The sequence below is a fragment of the Acomys russatus genome, chromosome 10 (genome assembly GCF_903995435.1).
Source record: "Acomys russatus chromosome 10, mAcoRus1.1, whole genome shotgun sequence".
NCBI classification, from domain to species: domain Eukaryota; kingdom Metazoa; phylum Chordata; class Mammalia; order Rodentia; family Muridae; genus Acomys; species Acomys russatus.
In genome coordinates this window covers 47273679-47290071 of record NC_067146.1, presented here as the reverse complement: position 1 = coordinate 47290071, position 16393 = coordinate 47273679, and the positions used below count along the sequence as shown (strand labels likewise).

The window sequence follows — 16393 nt, the reverse complement described above, 5'->3', positions numbered from 1 at the left end:
TGTACAGTTTCTCTCACTGCTCCCCAGTACTGATAGATTCTCCTTTGACTGAATTGCTGGCCCCACACTTCATCTTGCCTTAAGCATAGAGAAAGGCCAGCCAACTTATGACTGCGAATGGGCCCTCTCACAGGGAGAGATGAGGGCTGATTTCATTAATTCTGGAATTCCTGGTGAACATTCAGTGTCAGGAAATACAAAGGAGGTAAGAAGTGAAGAAGTACCACCAAAATGTGTGGGTTTTATTCTATTTTGAAATATCCTAGGAAAAGTTGAGGCAGTTCTTAAAAGTGCATATCTTGTGCCCAATAGCTTTGACTCTTACCAAAATGGGTACCTACAAGCTCTGAAAGGATCTAACCTGCAGCTAAGCTATTGTGCCTGTGTCATCAGCTCAGACATATCTTTGAACTCAACACCAGCTTTCCAAATGATTCTTAGAAAATATGATTTTCTTTGTAAATATATTTTATTAATTTATTCATATTCATATATTATTTTAAATATATTTTATTAATTTATTCATATTCATATCTTATTTTAAATATATTTTATTAATTTATTCATATTACATCTCAATTGTTATCCCATCCCTTCTTTCCTCCCAAATGGGAGCCAAAGAGCAATTTCCTATTTTCAATCCTTCAATGAAGGCCTTCTTTTTTTTTTTTTCTAGTGGCTGCATCCTGTAGTTAGTCAACCTTTATTCTATAATCCATGATCCATAGTGCGACTGACAGGGAGAGCCTAGATCTCAGGCCTATGCTTCTCCTCTCATGCTGGGTGAAAAGTCACGTAGGCCTTGGCCTGGCCCGGGAAGGATGCACTGTAGTGTCAATGAACAGCTCATTTGCCCAGGAAGGAAGCTGAGGCTTGCAGAAAGAAACATGCCCACTGGCACTGGAGTTACAACACGGTCATAAACAAGGGTATACAGCTTGACAAGGGACTTACATGTGCCCTAAAGGCGATCCATCACCACAGAGGCACGGACTTGTTTGTGTGTTTTATTTCCCTTGTCATTTTTAAGTTATTCTTTGTCAAACGTTTTATCCGGTTAGGAAGAAATCCCTCCAATTGCATTCCCTTTGGAAAAGGAAGGTGAGCATAGATCAAAGGGAAAGCTAGGGGAAAAGAAAGAGAAATGCCAGGGGGTGGAAGCCGCCAGATTCCCTCTTGGTTGCTCTCCACTTCGGGTTTCGCAGGGCCCCATTCCTTTTTCATTTCGCTCTATTTCCCACGGTCCTTTACACAGCCCACACATTTACAAACCTTTGCGTGGCTGCAGGCCGGGCCTGCTCAAATGCTCAGGATTGCCTTTTTCTTTCTTTCTTTTCTTTCTTTCTTTCTTTCTTTCTTTCTTTCTTTCTTTCTTTCTTTCTTTCTTCTCTCTCTCTCTCTCTCTCTCTCTCTCTCTCTCTCTCTCTCTCTCTCTCTCTCTCTTTCTTTCTTTTTCCTTGCAACTTTGGCAACGGTCCCACTCTTAAGTGGCAGGTACGCCTGGATCCTAGCGATGGTGTCCGAGAGAAGGAGGGTAATGAGCACCTCGCTTGGGGCCAGGGAAGTCATTGGGAGTGCGGGGAACTCCTGGAGCAAGCGCGGGAACCGCCTGGGTCCGCGATCACGAGAGCCGGTGGCTGTCTGAGGGGGCGCTGTCCGACGGCACGTGCGCGGGCGGGCGGGAGCGCGCGCTGGGAGTGGTCGCGGGGCGGGCAGGGGCGGGGCCGCGGCGGCGCGCGGGCGACGGGCTCGCGCGGGCTGTGCGCTGCTGAGGCTCGGCCACGGATAGCTGCGGCGGCGGAGTCTGGCGGCCGTGGGGACTCACGAGCGCGGATCGCGGAGTGTCGCCGGCGGGGACGGCCGCCTGAGGCGGCGGCGTGCGGGCTCGCAGACCTTGCCTCCAGCTTGCGGGAGCTGAGGACGTAGTGGGGCCGCCTCCGGGCCAGCCTCTCCCCGCGCTGCCAGCCGGCCCCGGCGCCGAGGGCGCGGCGACGCTTGGCCACCATGGGCTGCACACTGAGCGCTGAGGACAAGGCGGCCGTGGAGCGCAGCAAGATGATCGACCGCAACCTCCGGGAGGACGGCGAGAAGGCGGCGCGCGAGGTCAAGCTGCTGCTGTTGGGTGAGCACGGTGGTGGGGACGGGGCCCGGGTCGGGTGGACAGCGGGGAGCGAGCGCTGCATCCCTGCCCCACCACAGCGCAGGCGGCTTCTCGGCCGTGGCGCCGGTGACTGTTGCGCGACCCCACCAGCAGCCCAGAGCGTGGCCGGGTGGCGGGACGCGTGGGAACCCTATCTTTGAAGTTGAGCTCTGCCCTCACTAGATGGGGGGCAATTCGGGACCAAAAAGCCAATCACTCCCTCCCCACGGACGCCCCGCGGTGAGGTGTCTTGTCTCCTTGTGCTTTACCCACGCTGGGAAAGTGCCACGTTGGGTAGCCTCGGGGTCTTTTTGTGGTGCCTCCGTGGGGTCTCAGTGATATCTGCTGTCAACTTCATTTGGCGAGTCTGAGTGGAAAAGAGCACTGAGAAGATTTTTCCCTGCTTAAGGACCTGAGCTGTGCTGGATGGTGGATTTTGCCTGGGTGGGGGATGGAAACCACCGAAGTTGGCTTATGTTTGCTCCCATAGTAGGAGATGAAGATGCTTCGCGAGTGAAAACAGCCGAGACAGGCGCGAAGGGCTCCTTCTCGACCATAGGGTCCTCTCTCCACTGTGGTGCTCAGGGCAGTGAGGTTTGGCAGGTGCACATCAGGCTTTTTTTTATTCATTCTTAACACTGTTTTTCTGAAAGCCTATGTAGAGGTCTTTCTTTTCAGTTTTTTGAACAGAGGGGGAAAAAAAGTAAATCCGTATTTTTGATTGAGCGGTATATTAGGAAAACATTCACAGGTTATGGTGTTTTAGATCTGTGAGCCAGGGTTTCCTTTTGTTTGTTTTCCTCCTACACTCTAGGTATTTAGACAGATGACAGATTTCTTAGAATCTTCATTTTCACTTCCAGCGATTGCTTGTGTGTGTCCTTTTTCCCTCACAGTTGTGATAAAAGAGAAACACCACTGCACAAATCTGCTTTTTAGTAAGCTCCTGTTTCATTGGTTTAACGACTGCAGAAAGATGGTGGTTATTTCGTTCTTTCTCCGTTACTAGTAGGCTCAGAAAAAGCAAACTTGGCACGACTAAAAGTAATAATAGTCTGAGTCATTTTGCAAGCAAACTGTGAAACAACTTTGCATTTTAAAAATCAGGGTGGTGTTTTCACCCTTCACAGCCTCCCCCATAAATCTTTCTCTGTAAATAGGATTGACCTGAGTTTTTGTATTAAAAAGATCCTGTGTTTTTAGAATATTGACCACAAATGTGACACAACTTGATCCAGAATTAAGTAGAGGCCAGCTCGGTGAAGGCGAGGCAACTTACAATAAACATGAAATAAAAGGATTAGAAATTTTTTTTGCTGTGGTGGCAGTGCACCTGCTGTGAATGTCTTAGTGGGCTGCAGTATAGTTCTTACTTGGAGCTGCCATCCATCACACTGAAAGCAGTAGTAAAATGAGCCCTCCGGCAGCGGAGGAGGCTTATCTTTAATTAGGCAACTAAGAAAGATTTGGAGAATAGAGTTTTGCTTCTGCAAGCTCCCTTGACGGTTTGAACTTGATAATTCTTTGTTGTTCCTGGTGTCCTGTGGGTTGTTGTAGGATGTTGAGCAATGAAGTTGACCTCCACCCAAGAGAGGCTAATTGCCACCTCATGTTTCTAATCTCCCAAAATGTCTCCAAACGCCCCCTGGAGGCAGATATGTAACCTCTGGAGAACCACTGTTTTGGGTTAATAATTAAATCTGGTTGAGTGTGTTACAGCTGAAGTTGATCTCTTTAACCACCAGTGCTGAGTTTAATAAGAGATATCCGAGTCCTGATTTTCAGAAGAAATTATGCCATACTTATTCCTCCAAACCAGTGCATTAAAAAAGATGCTAAAATAATACACGAACAAATCGCAAATGAGTTATTGTAAGTGTTGTTTCTAGCCATGAGGCTTTGCTTTTCCCTACAACTGTATCTAGAATTGCAGTCCATGCCCAGCAGTCCTCCTCTGTGTTACTCTTACTCTGCCCTACCCTTATGCCTGGAGCTTTGACACCCATCTTCATATTCTCTCTCTCTCTCTCTCTCTCTCTCTCTCTCTCTCTCTCTCTCTCTCTCTCTCCCCCCTCTCCCCTCTCCCTCTCTCCCTCTCTCTGTGTATGTATGTGTGTGCACACACACACACACTTATTTCACAGATCTTTATTCTTGTAATACTTCAAAACCTTTCCCCCAAATCAGTCTTTGGCAGTGAATTATGATCTTTGGCCCACGTTTGGATGTTTAAGGCCCGGTGCAAACAGCCCCATGGCATTCATCTAACCAGCTGAGATGTATCTAGGTAACCTGTAACCAATGTCTTTTCAGTTTTAGGACAATGTCTTCATCTTCAGTTGTTTTTGTTTTTTTCCTTATTAATGTATTTTAAAATACTTAAAGCATAAAACATTTAAAACAGCCTATCTGGTTACATTACTTTCTTTTTCTTTTTTTTTTAATGAAAGAATACATTGTTTTAAACATCTGAAGTGGGAGAGAATGAGATTTTCAAATAAATAGTAAATATTTGGGTGCTAGGTATCTAATATTTACTATTTAAATTTTAGCTGTTTTACTGTTCCCTAAGTACAGTGAGTGAGGCCTACATAAATAGAGAGGACCAAGTCTGTTCTACTGACCTGAAGGGGACCAGGTTAGGGTTCTGTTCATTTAAGCCTTTCACTTAAGTTTTTAGCTTTTAGTATTTGATGGAGTTAAGATGTTTACGTGGATGGGGTAGAACTTAGCTCTCTTTCCATTGTACAGGGATAACTGCTTCAGAGGAAAGTACCCTTTATTATTACATCTTTGAGACAATGGGATTCATAATTTTAAGGACATTAGGATTTATTTTCCAGTAAGACTATGTTGTATTCCTGTTATTAAGATGCATTTAGTGATGATATTTTTCGAAGATGAAAGATATTCGATTTTTTTAAAAGCACAGTTTTCATGAATTAATTGCTCAGCTGCAATTTCTTTGCAAAGCTTTGAGTTTTATTTTCCCTTATCACAGCTGATAGTTCTCTTTACCGTGTCCACTTCCACAAGCAATAGAACATCAACCCACAGCCAGGCTGGGGGTAGGGTGGAGAGGGGGAGTCAGGTGAGAACTTTGAAGTCTTCTGTTGATGAACCTTTTTTTTTCTGTTGCCATCAATGCTTCCTCCTCTTCCTTTGGACTTGGACTATGACTTCCCTAGCTGAGAAATTCTTGCTTCCTCGGGCTTTCAATTTTTGCGTTGTTTTAGCTGTTTCCCTTGGACAAATGGACCCTGCCACTTCCAACTGAGTTGTGCTTCTCTGTCCCTGGTCTACTTGTGTTAGCTGGTATTCTAATGGGAGCCACTGGTTGTGTAATTGATTGCTTTGGATATGTTGAGTTTTTCTTGAATCTTACAATTCTCATCCTCCCCCCGCCGCCCCCCTCCCCAGCTCTCGGCTCCCTCTCTGCTCACACACAGCCTCTTTGCTGAAGGTTTGTGCTCCTACCAGACCTTTCCCCTTTGCTTCTCTTTCCCATCATGCTGTGTGCTCCATCTGAAACCTTTCTTGCCTTCTGCATTGGACAAAGAATGAACATTTGTTTTAGACTTGGCTCCCCTCTGCCCATATCTTCTCAGCATTTCCACTCCTCCAACAGGAACAATTACATAGATTAAATGTATTTGCAATTGATGTCTGTTTAGTCTTTTTCCCTCTCTTAGTCCAACTACTCTGAACACACCAGGGGCAAAGTCCTTTTGTTTTCTCTGTACTTTCTTTACAGTCCTTTTACTTTGTCATGTGTAAATGTGTGCTAAATTATGTAAAATTATGCTGGAATATATTCTTCATAATTTCCCAGTAGCTGCAGGAATAAATAGCAGCCAATTAGCATCAAAGGAAAAAGGACTAGTAAAAATGTGAAATGACCAGAATAAATGAATGATATCTAGAAGCAAGTCGAATACTGCTGTTAATAGTTAAGTTTCCACAGTCAACATATTGTTCGTTAAGTGTAGTCAATGTTAGGAGATGGCAGCGGCTGCTTGTTATTGTCGGGTTTAGTACTTGAATTATCCTCCTGATTTAAGAGCATTTCACTTTTGGTTTTTGGTGGAAGTAAACCCTCTGCTTCCATGTCTATGCTCTGGCTCCTTTCATTTAGAACATGAGACTTTCAAGTGTATCAATGATAGGAGCTATTATACTTACCTTACAGGATTTAGTGAGTGACTTAGGAAATAGAATAGGTATCTTTTAGAATTTGGTAGAAAATATTGGTAAAATCTGAAAATATTTAGTGTAAGCTTTTAAGCCAAAAAGCTGAGGGTCCAGCCACAATCTTAATTGGCATTTTGTTATTTGTTCTCGTGCCTTGGAACATTTAAGATCAACATATTTGTGGGAGACGAATGGAGTGTATTGGTCACATTCTTAGGTCACATATTTCTTGGTCACATGTCTTGGCATGCATTTGCCCTGTGCGTGATTCCCTAGGGTAAGGCACTAGTGAGCTTCAGATCCCAGATGGCATTTGAGCCTATGAACTAAGGTTAACAGAACATTATCTTGTGATGCTTGGGCTGCCTTTTGCCACAATTAGTTAAATTACGGTTAGAAATCTTAATCTAGACAGGAAGAAATAATTTTAAAACAAATGTTTATTGGTTTATATTAAATGGCTTCAAGCCACAGAAGATTCATTATGGTGTTCTGGAGGGCAGAATTCCCAAGCAGGTTTCCACTGGGTTAATAAGGATGTGGACAGGACGTCTCTTCTGGAGGATCTAGGGATTGCTTTGTTTCCTGGCTTTGTTTGCACAGTCCAGAGCAGCAGTTCTCAGCCTTCCTAATGCGGCTGCAACCCTTCAGGACAGTTTCACATGTGATCCCCAATGATAAAATTACCTTCGTTGCTACTTGATAGCTGTAATTTTGCCACTGTTATGAATAGTAATGTTTTTTTTTTTTTTTTTTTTTTTTTTTTTTGATTTTTTAAGAAAAGGTTTCTCTGTGTAGCCTTGGCTGTCCTGGGCTTGCTTTGGAGACCAGGCTAGCCTCAAACTCATAGTGATCCACCTGCCTCTGCCTCCCATGTGCTGGGATTAGAGGCATGCACCACCACGCCTGGCTATTAATTTTTTTGTTTTTGTTTTTGCTTTTATTTTTGTTTCTGTTTTTGAGACAGGGTTTCTTTGTGTAGCCTTGGCTGTTCTGGCCTTGCTTTGTAGTAGACCAGGCTGGCCGTGGATTCATAGTGATTCACTTGCCTCTACCTCCTGAGTGCTGGGATTAAAGGCACATGCCACCATGCCTGGCTAGTAATATAAATAATTTTGGAGCTAGATGTTTACCAAATAGGTTGTGACCCCCAGGTTGAGAGGGGGGCTCTGGAGGCAGCTGGTTGTTTCCATTGGCTTATAGTAATAGCCCTCCACTTTTTCGGAGTCAGAAATCACCAGTGAGGCGTTTCCTCTCCTGCTTCTCTTTCTCACTTATTGCAACCTTATGATTACACCAGGCTCACCTACAAATGCCAGGCTAACAGACCCATGGCAAGAGTTAGACTTATACCTGCAAAGTGTATTTTACCACATAATGGCAACATTCACAGATTCTAAGGGTAGGGCTTGCCTGGATGAGGTCTTTCACTGTATCTACTACAGCCAAGTGTGTAGCTCCCAGGCATTCGAGTTTATTCTGCAAATAAAATGCATTAACCTCACTGTCTCCAGAGCCTCCTCCCTTCCTTCACAACACCAGTGGAAACTCCAAGGCTTCTGATTGCGTATGGGTGAGATTGTAGGTATCGTCAATGATTTGAGGACTTGCAAAACAAACAAATGAAACCAATTATCTGCTCCAGAGTGTAATGATGGGCCAAGAGGCAGTCATCAGTTCTATATACCACTTCCCCACTCAAAATGGGATGCATAGGGAGGAACCCTTTCCTCTGTGCCCAGATTCTCCAGGTCTCAATAGCAGGGAGTGGCTGGCTGATGGTTTGCATCATGAGGTACTGCACTCTGCCTTTTGGTAACCTCTCCTTCTTTCTGGGTGGTAGCACTTGTTTGCAGCAAGGAGGAAAAAGCTAACCGAAACAGAACACACCTATACTACTACTACAATAATAATGATGATGATGATGATGATGATGATGATATGCTACTACTATTATTTTATATGCTATATATATATATACATAATATATATATATATATATATATATATATATATATATGATGAAGTCTTTTCATCTGAATATCCAAGATTGTGTTTTGAAGGTTTGCCTTTCTCACGACCCAACTCAAATAAGCTTTCTAACTCGATGTATCAGGTGCCTACCCGTTCCCCCCCACCGGCCACTTTACTGTTGTTTCTAACAAAATATCCTTCCTTCCCATCCTAGTATTCTGCCCTACCTTTACTTAGGTACTTCTAATATAACTTAAATCTGTCATGCTTCTGTCTTTCTTCTGAGCCTTTGCTAGGAGAGAGCTCAGTGTAGTGTGTATACAGAGTACTCCAGGGCAGCTCAGGTGGTATAAAGTCAGGCATGCTTTAAAGCAGCTCCTAGCAGCCAGGTAGCTCCACTGGTATGTTGTATATAACGCTAGGAAATGGCCAGTGGTTTGTAATTTTATATTCTGCAACTGTTCATAACTTATATACCCATGGAACCTAAAATCACTGCTTTCTGGCATTCTGTATTGAACCCAAGATACTGTACTCAAACTGTAATGTGAAAGCCTAGCTTTTCTCTCTCTGCCTTGTCAGTGAGGTTTTTCTTGACCATCTAGTCTAAATTAATTCTTATTCTTGATTGCACCATACTGAAATCGCTGACTTAAAAAAAAAAAAAAAAAAAAAAAAAAGAATGTTGGTTGACCTGCTCTGTGGAATTAGCTCTTAGAAAATGAATCCAGTGGGACTTGTCTACTGCTTGATGGGGTCGTCTGTAGTAGCCTTCTCTTCATTACTGGTGAATACATAATGTGACTCAACTATAAGTGTGGCTAATACCTTATGGGCAAAGAACTGGTGCGTTTTGTTGTATCTGGGGTCATTTGAATGAATTTTGACCCAGTATATTCCTATTTATCTTTGTTTTATGTCTTGTTGGTTAGAGTAACTAAAACTTAGTGTTATTCATTACATAGCTGTAAATATTAATTGTGGGATAGATTCTTGTTGCATGATCAGAAAAGCACTGCATGTGGTTTGGTAAATTGAGTAATTGGTGGGGAAGTGTTTTGTTGATATTGTTGTTTATTGTTTATTCTCCGTTCTTTGCTTTGACATATTGCTTCATGGATGCTTCACATTTGACTTTGTCAAATGGATGCAGTCACATGAGGAGGTATGTACCACCAAGGCTGTGTGTGGCCCAGGATAACATGAAGATCAGCAGGGTATGCTGAGAGCTCAGCCACAATGTGCCCTCTCTGTGTTGCGTGTCCATAAGTGGTAGGAATTATTGCTGGTGGTGCCTAATAAAGTATGACTTATGCTTTTATTTTAATCACTGTTAGGAGGTATAGTTTAGAGAAATAATATATTTATAGCAAAAGACCAAGATTCCCATAGGCACAAGGGGGAGAAAGAGAATAGAATTTAATAGTGGGGCGATACACTTCAGTTTGGGGGATCTTAGTATTGCAGAATGCCTCATAAATTGCTATGGCTATACATTTGCCAATTTCTGTTGTGCTTTTCTGAGCATAGTTGATCTTAATTGGCTGGGAACTCTATGTAGTATAGAATCCCACTGGGTCCTTTGCTATTGGTGCATAGTTTTCTTCCCTTACAGTTATTGAACTTTGTAGGGGTGCAATCCAGAATAAAGGCAAGTGACTGAGAACTCTCATGGCAATTGTTCTTCTTGAGACTTTAAGTAGACCACATACTTTAAGATTCCATTTTCTATAAATGCTGAATAATAAATATATCTAGCCCATGAGGCTGGGAACAGAATAAGTTAATGTACTGAAGTTCTCAGAAAAAGCACATGAGTTCCTAATAGATAGAAACTGTTATGAACACTGCGGGTTCAGCCCTGCCTTACAATTTGAGCCATTCACTTTCCTGGACGTTAATTGTTTTGTTGACTTTCTTAGCAAAGATGTGTGCGTAGCAAAGACTTCTTGAGGTAAAGATCAATTTTAATTACTTCTGCTCCCACTGCAGAATCTCTGTAGAGCTTAGATTTCTTTAACCAGCCCCTTCACTGCTGCTTCCCCAGACTCACATTTGTGCATTGTTTAGAAATCTGTAAAGATGAATTTTAAGAAAATGCAAGACTATATAATTGATTGAAAAGTGTTTCCTTTTCGTATTATTACTCATTGATAAAAAATAAATGCTATGTTTTTCTTACATATTTTCATTTTAGATGTTTTCCTTTTGGAAAAAAAAACTGGACCTGTAAGTGTACATTATGACAAATTATTTAGATAGATTCATACAAATGCTCCTTTTCCCTGGGGTAGTTTATGATGTTCCAAACATTTTAATCATTCTGAAACGTACCATATTTTTGAGTCCAGAGACTTTTTTAAAAGTAAAACTCTAGACCTCCCCTGAATTTACTTTTGGGGAGAGGAGACGTGTCTCTTTCAAATGGGAGTAGCCTTTATTTTACATTATGAGTTACTAAACATATTAGTTCCTTAATGTTCAGCATGGAGTTATAAGGAATGCTTCCTGCTTGCATTGCCCTCCTAAGGTGGGGTCCTGAGCTTTTATTCTTGGAATTTATTTACCTAATCTATTATTGTATGTTCTCCTTCTTGGAAACTTGCCTTTTATTTGGCAATCTTAAGCCACACTAATTCTGTGTATCACAGTGTTTCATACAGACAGATCGTATAAGTAAAGCTGCAGTGAGATCATTATAATACATTGAGCATTAGGAGAAAACTCAATATGACTTTGTGGTTCTTAAGTTAATCCAATTTTAAGAATTACAATTCATTTTTATACATTATAACCAGTCCATACAAATTAGATACCTGGCTTTCCACAGATCTTTACACTCACTTAGACCATAAATTTTGTGCCAGGATGTGGCATGGTGCACTCTTACTCTGGTTGGTAAATTTGCTGTGTTGAATACCCAATACTCTGCATCTGTCCCCTCATTGACCATCCCCTGCCTCAGCACCTGTGCCTCTCACCTGTGCTCTTGCTCACACCTACACAAGACTCCTGTGTCCCGGTCCTTAGACATTTTCAACTCATGCCCCCATTACAGTAAGACGAGGCAAAGGGAACTATTCATATATTCCTTAATAATTATAAATCTCTTTTATAATACTAGATTACTTCTGATTTTACTTTTACCTCCTTGTAAATTGTAATTCAGTCAATTACGAATAGATGTTGATTTTCTTCTTCGGTGGTTTTGCATATGAAACTGATGGCTTCACCAATGGCAAGCGAGGCGCCATGCTGCTGGCTATATCCCTGTCCTTTGTCTTCTCCCTCTCAAGACCTTGAACTCTACATTGCAGGTAGGCTTTTAGCTTGTAACCTTCCTCTCTCAGCCTCACTCAAATGAGCTGGAATTAGGGACTACATCTTATAGACCATGGCTTTTTTCCCTTTGCATTGATGCCAAAGTAGCATCAAAGGTCTGGAAGCCTTGAGAAATATAACAGGCACTCGTGGGACCACACCTATCAGTATTTATTTAAAGAGGTAGTACCTTGTATCTTTTCTCTCCACTTGTTGAATAAAATACTTTATACTTAGGCAGGGCTTCTCCATAACCCTTATTGATACTTACATATCCTTAGGGCTCATTTCATCTGTTCAGTGATATCCTAGCCTACCTTTTAATACCTTTTAATATGCTGACATTTCATGATGCCATTGCCATTCCTGGAAAACCATTTCTAAACCCTTAGGTTTGCTTATTGTCCTCTGTGTTTTCCAGATTTTAAACCACTGTCTACTGTGTATACCTAGTTTGAAAAGTCGGGTGGTCTGCTGCACAAAGTGTCTCGATGACATCTCATAGTAGAGTGTGTCCCCTTGTAGCTGCTTCACAAGGGTGCATATGGAACCGTGCATTTGACCTGGCTGAGCCTTGTGCGTGTTGGCATGGTTCCACTGTACAATGAGTTTTGTAGAGTGCAAGGGGAAGGCAGAGTTTTTTGAGGTTCCCAACACCATGTATTCCAGGCTGAGGACAACATTTCTCCTCCTTTGTTTAAACTCCATCCCTTCATAGAGCCTCCTCCCTGGCCCACCAATTGCCTCTAGAACTTTGGTCCAGAGAAGACAGGAAGAGAGAGGCCTGGTTCTGCCTTGCTTGTCCCCATCTGCCTTCTGCCTTTGCTACTGATAACCCCCCAAGCTTGTAGGCTTTGCCAAGAGGGTTGCCTGGGAAAGGAAGCCCCTTGGATATTCTTTCCATCTCCATCTCGATGACACTCATTTCTGTTTCTTTCCCCATTGTTCTTCTAAGTATAAAAGAGGGGTGGAATGCCCATCAGCAGTGGGGTGTGTGTGTGTGTGTGTGTGTGTGTGTGTGTGTGTGTTGGTATGTGCCTATGAATGCAAGTGTGTCAGTAGAGTTATAAGGCACCTAGAGCTGTAGTTACAGATTGTTGTTGGACTCTTAATGTGGGTGCTAGGAATGGAACTCAGGTCCTCTTCAAGAGCGTTGTGTGCTCTTAGCCACAGTGCCCTCTTTCTAGCCCTCTACTGCCATCTTTGAAGTTAGACCTTTTTTTTTTTTTTTTTTTTTTTTAAGGAGTCAACTTTTTTTCTCTTGTAATTTTTCTTTTAGCTATCCCTGATGCATCATATGTGCCAGCCCAATTTTTCTAGAACTTCTTTTCTTAAACTTACAACATGCACAGATGTAATTGAACTCTCATGTGCAAATTGGCACTCAAAAGGTGTAGGATTGGGTCCAAGATTCTGCATTTTTTTCTCAGGCTCCCAGAGGATCCCCATGCTGTGGGCCCACAGGCCTGTCCACATTATGAAAGACACAACCCTGGAGATGATCCTCCTGGCATTTTTACATTTACCCTTCTCATAAACATTTTTCAAGCCTGGTCTTCTTTTCTCCACGTTTATGAAACCTCACACAATCTTATCAGTTGGTATAAAGTGAGCCCTCATTACATTTTTTTTACATTCACATATGTACACACATACATATTTGTCAACATCTTTCCTGCTTATTGCTGTTATGCTATGCATTTCTGATAGGAATCTGGAGACTAGTTTGAGTAGGACATTTTGGGGAAAAATAATTCAGTGTTATCTTCCATGGAAACATGTACTTCCTGAGGACTGACCCAGAATTATAATTAGTGACAATTAATCTTCTATGTGTGGAAGAACTTTCATGTGAAGTCCCTTTGATGATAAGATTATTTAGTCCCCATTATGTTTTCATGGCTGTTCTCTTCTGTTGATGCTCACGATGAACTGCTTCTGTTGGACATAAGGAAAGGGCTGTTGCTCCTTGCTTGAACTCTGTGCCGTTCCTCCCCCACCCCCAATAATTCTTGCTAGAATCTCCATCCCAGTGCAATAAGTAAGCCTGGAGCCCAAGGTAGGTCTTAAGGGCTGGAATTTCTCCTCCATGGCAGTTCTTCTCATGGATTTCCAGTTTTCCAGAACTGGAAGGAACAGATACTTTGTTTTTAAAGTTCTCTAATCTTTTTATAGTGGGTCAGACTAATTGAGACTTTTGGCAAGTGTGAGGATGCTAGAGCAGCTAATGATGTTTATAGTAACTGAACTTGAAATGATTGATCATGCCATGTTTTTCATAACTATTTTTCCCCAATGCAAAATTTTAGCATAATTCTTATTGCATGCAGAAGGGAATTCGGAGCTTAGGCAACTTACCATCTCATTAATAATTATAAGAATTTATGATCAGACACAGCTCACGTTCATTGGCGTCTTTCATTCCCAGGTATCATTTGCAGATTGGGCTTACTCAGGCTTAGTTGTAACATCTGGTTCTTAAACACATGTAATTCATTTAACAAATACTTATAGAACGCCAAACCTATGGCTTGCAGGCTCCACATAGCTTGGAATGGAACAATCTTTGGGAAGCCAATAAGAGTCAGAGAAAACAGACTTTAGACATTAGCCATCAAATAAAGCAGTCTAGTTATTTTGGCCCATTTCATTATATCCACAGATTATGTAACCATTCTAATGGTAGCCATTGAGGTCTTCCTGCTTTGTTGTAACATGGTCTGCTGCCGCGATCACACCTTGTGCCTATGTCCTTGTTTTTTTTTTTTTTTTTTTTTTTAAATTCCTAGGTTAATGTCGTTGAGCTGCTATGAGGTTTATGCTCATAGAAAGATCAGAAGGACTTCCAAGGTGCTGTACTGTTTCAGCTCTTACATAAGGTCCCAGTACCCACATGATTATCATCTTGTTACCTGTGTAAAAATATTTTACATATAAACCCAGACATTGGTATTGTATTCCAATACCTGTCAACATGGGCCCTTTCTCATTCTGTGCTTTCACATTCAGCTGTTCCTGGCCTTTGTTCCTTCCCCATTCCAGAAGAGGAGTAACCACCCTCCTTTTCCATTTTCATCTGAACTAGTCTGCTGCAATAGTCTCCTACCTGGTCTTCCTGCCTGCATACCTTCATCCTCTTGATTGATAGCTCTGATTTTATCAGTGGCTGCTCAGAAGTCCCTGGTGGTTCCCATTATTTACAGAGCACCACCCTAATTACTAGCATGGTGTTAAATATTCTGTGTGGTTTGGTTTCCATTCTGCCTTTGCATATTTCCCATGACTCTGCTTTGCCATTCTCCAGCTCTTCCCATGTTTGAATATGACGTCATGCATTTCAGATAGTGTTGATCTCCAAACCCTTTCTTATCTTGTTCGTCTTCCTAGGATGCCTTCCTTTGTACCTGTTTCTAGGCCTGCCTATGTCATCTCATGAATGGAATTTGAGACATTGGTTTTTTTTTTAATATCAAATATCTGAATCCTTATTAAATATTTTTATTGATTCCTGATAATCATTTAAATATATTCAACATAATTTGAATTATATATATATATATATATATATAAAACACACACACATATAATTAAGGCTGAAGATTTAGATGACTACCAAGCAAAACAACTGCACACAAACTAGAATGTGGAACAGTTTTACTAGCACCCACTCTGTCCTAGGTGTGAAGTCACACAGGCATAAGCTGTTTTGCATGCTACACACCTAGTCTTAAATTCCAGGAAGGTTCTGCATCCTCTTCTTGCTGAAACTGGAAAATTCCCCATACTAGAGTGGTTCCACCTTCTTTAGTAGAACAATTTTTTTTTTTTTTTTAAATTATGGCATCACCTATGATAGGAATCAAAAGGCTTACTGTACCTCCAAGTGTCCAATTTATTTAATTATTTATTTATTTATTTATTTATTTATTTATTTGTACCAAAACCCACAACAGAACAGTTTATCTGGCCCCAACTTTAAACTACTGAAATGCAGATTACCTGGCAATACTGCTAAGTTAGTTACTATCTGTTCTGGGCTGTGATATGCATTGTATGGATCCAAAGCCTGTGTCTAGCATGGATCCTGCCGTCGAGAAGTTTAGTGGCAAAAGAGAAACATCACTTATGGAAAGGAAGGCTGAGTGCTGGGGAGTGAGTGGGATTCCAAATTGTACAGGAAGGCACCCGAACTTCAGTTTGGGAACTGTTAACCGCTTAGTGTTTCAGCTTCTGAAGGTGATTGACCAGCACGTGCTGCTGCTGTCTAGGGCTAGAGAGATGGATCGGTCGTGAAGAGCATATGCTGCTCTTGCAGAGAACTCCACCTTAATTGGAACACTCACAACTTCTTTAACTCCAGTCCCAAGGTTATCCTATGCCCTCTTCTGGCCACTATGGGCGTCTGTGTATATGTTCACATACGCAAACACACACATACACAGATAAGTGAAAATAAAGTAAATTTACCTTCATCCCCTCCCTTCCTTCCTCCCTCCCTCCCTCCCTCCTTCTCTCTCTCTCTCTGTCTCTCTGTCTCTCTCTTTCTCTCTCTCTCCCTTTAAGAGCATGATGTCTATACATTTCCTTTTTACTAATTAAAAAAATTGTGTGTATAGACTTTCCCTATTCTTTCTCATGATCTGTTTCTCTTTCAGTTTTCTAGAACTAATGTAAATAGTATTAGTGTCATCTTATGAAGCAGGAAGTTAAGATCGAGAGGTAATTCATTTATGCAAGCTCTAAGGCCAGTGAGTTGCCAGGCTGAGG

General features: G+C 41.8%; 1 protein-coding gene across 1 annotated transcript in view; it reads left to right on the top strand.

Annotated features, from left to right (window-relative positions):
• Nucleotides 1-1766: 1766 nt before the first annotated feature.
• Gnai1 (G protein subunit alpha i1) overlaps nt 1767-16393 on the top strand; it is an 86583-nt gene continuing 71956 nt past the window's right edge. The window contains exon 1 of the mRNA XM_051152084.1: nt 1767-2122. Within this exon, the coding sequence (XP_051008041.1) occupies nt 2005-2122 (118 nt within the window). The 5' untranslated portion in view covers nt 1767-2004. The remainder of the gene's footprint in view (nt 2123-16393) is intronic.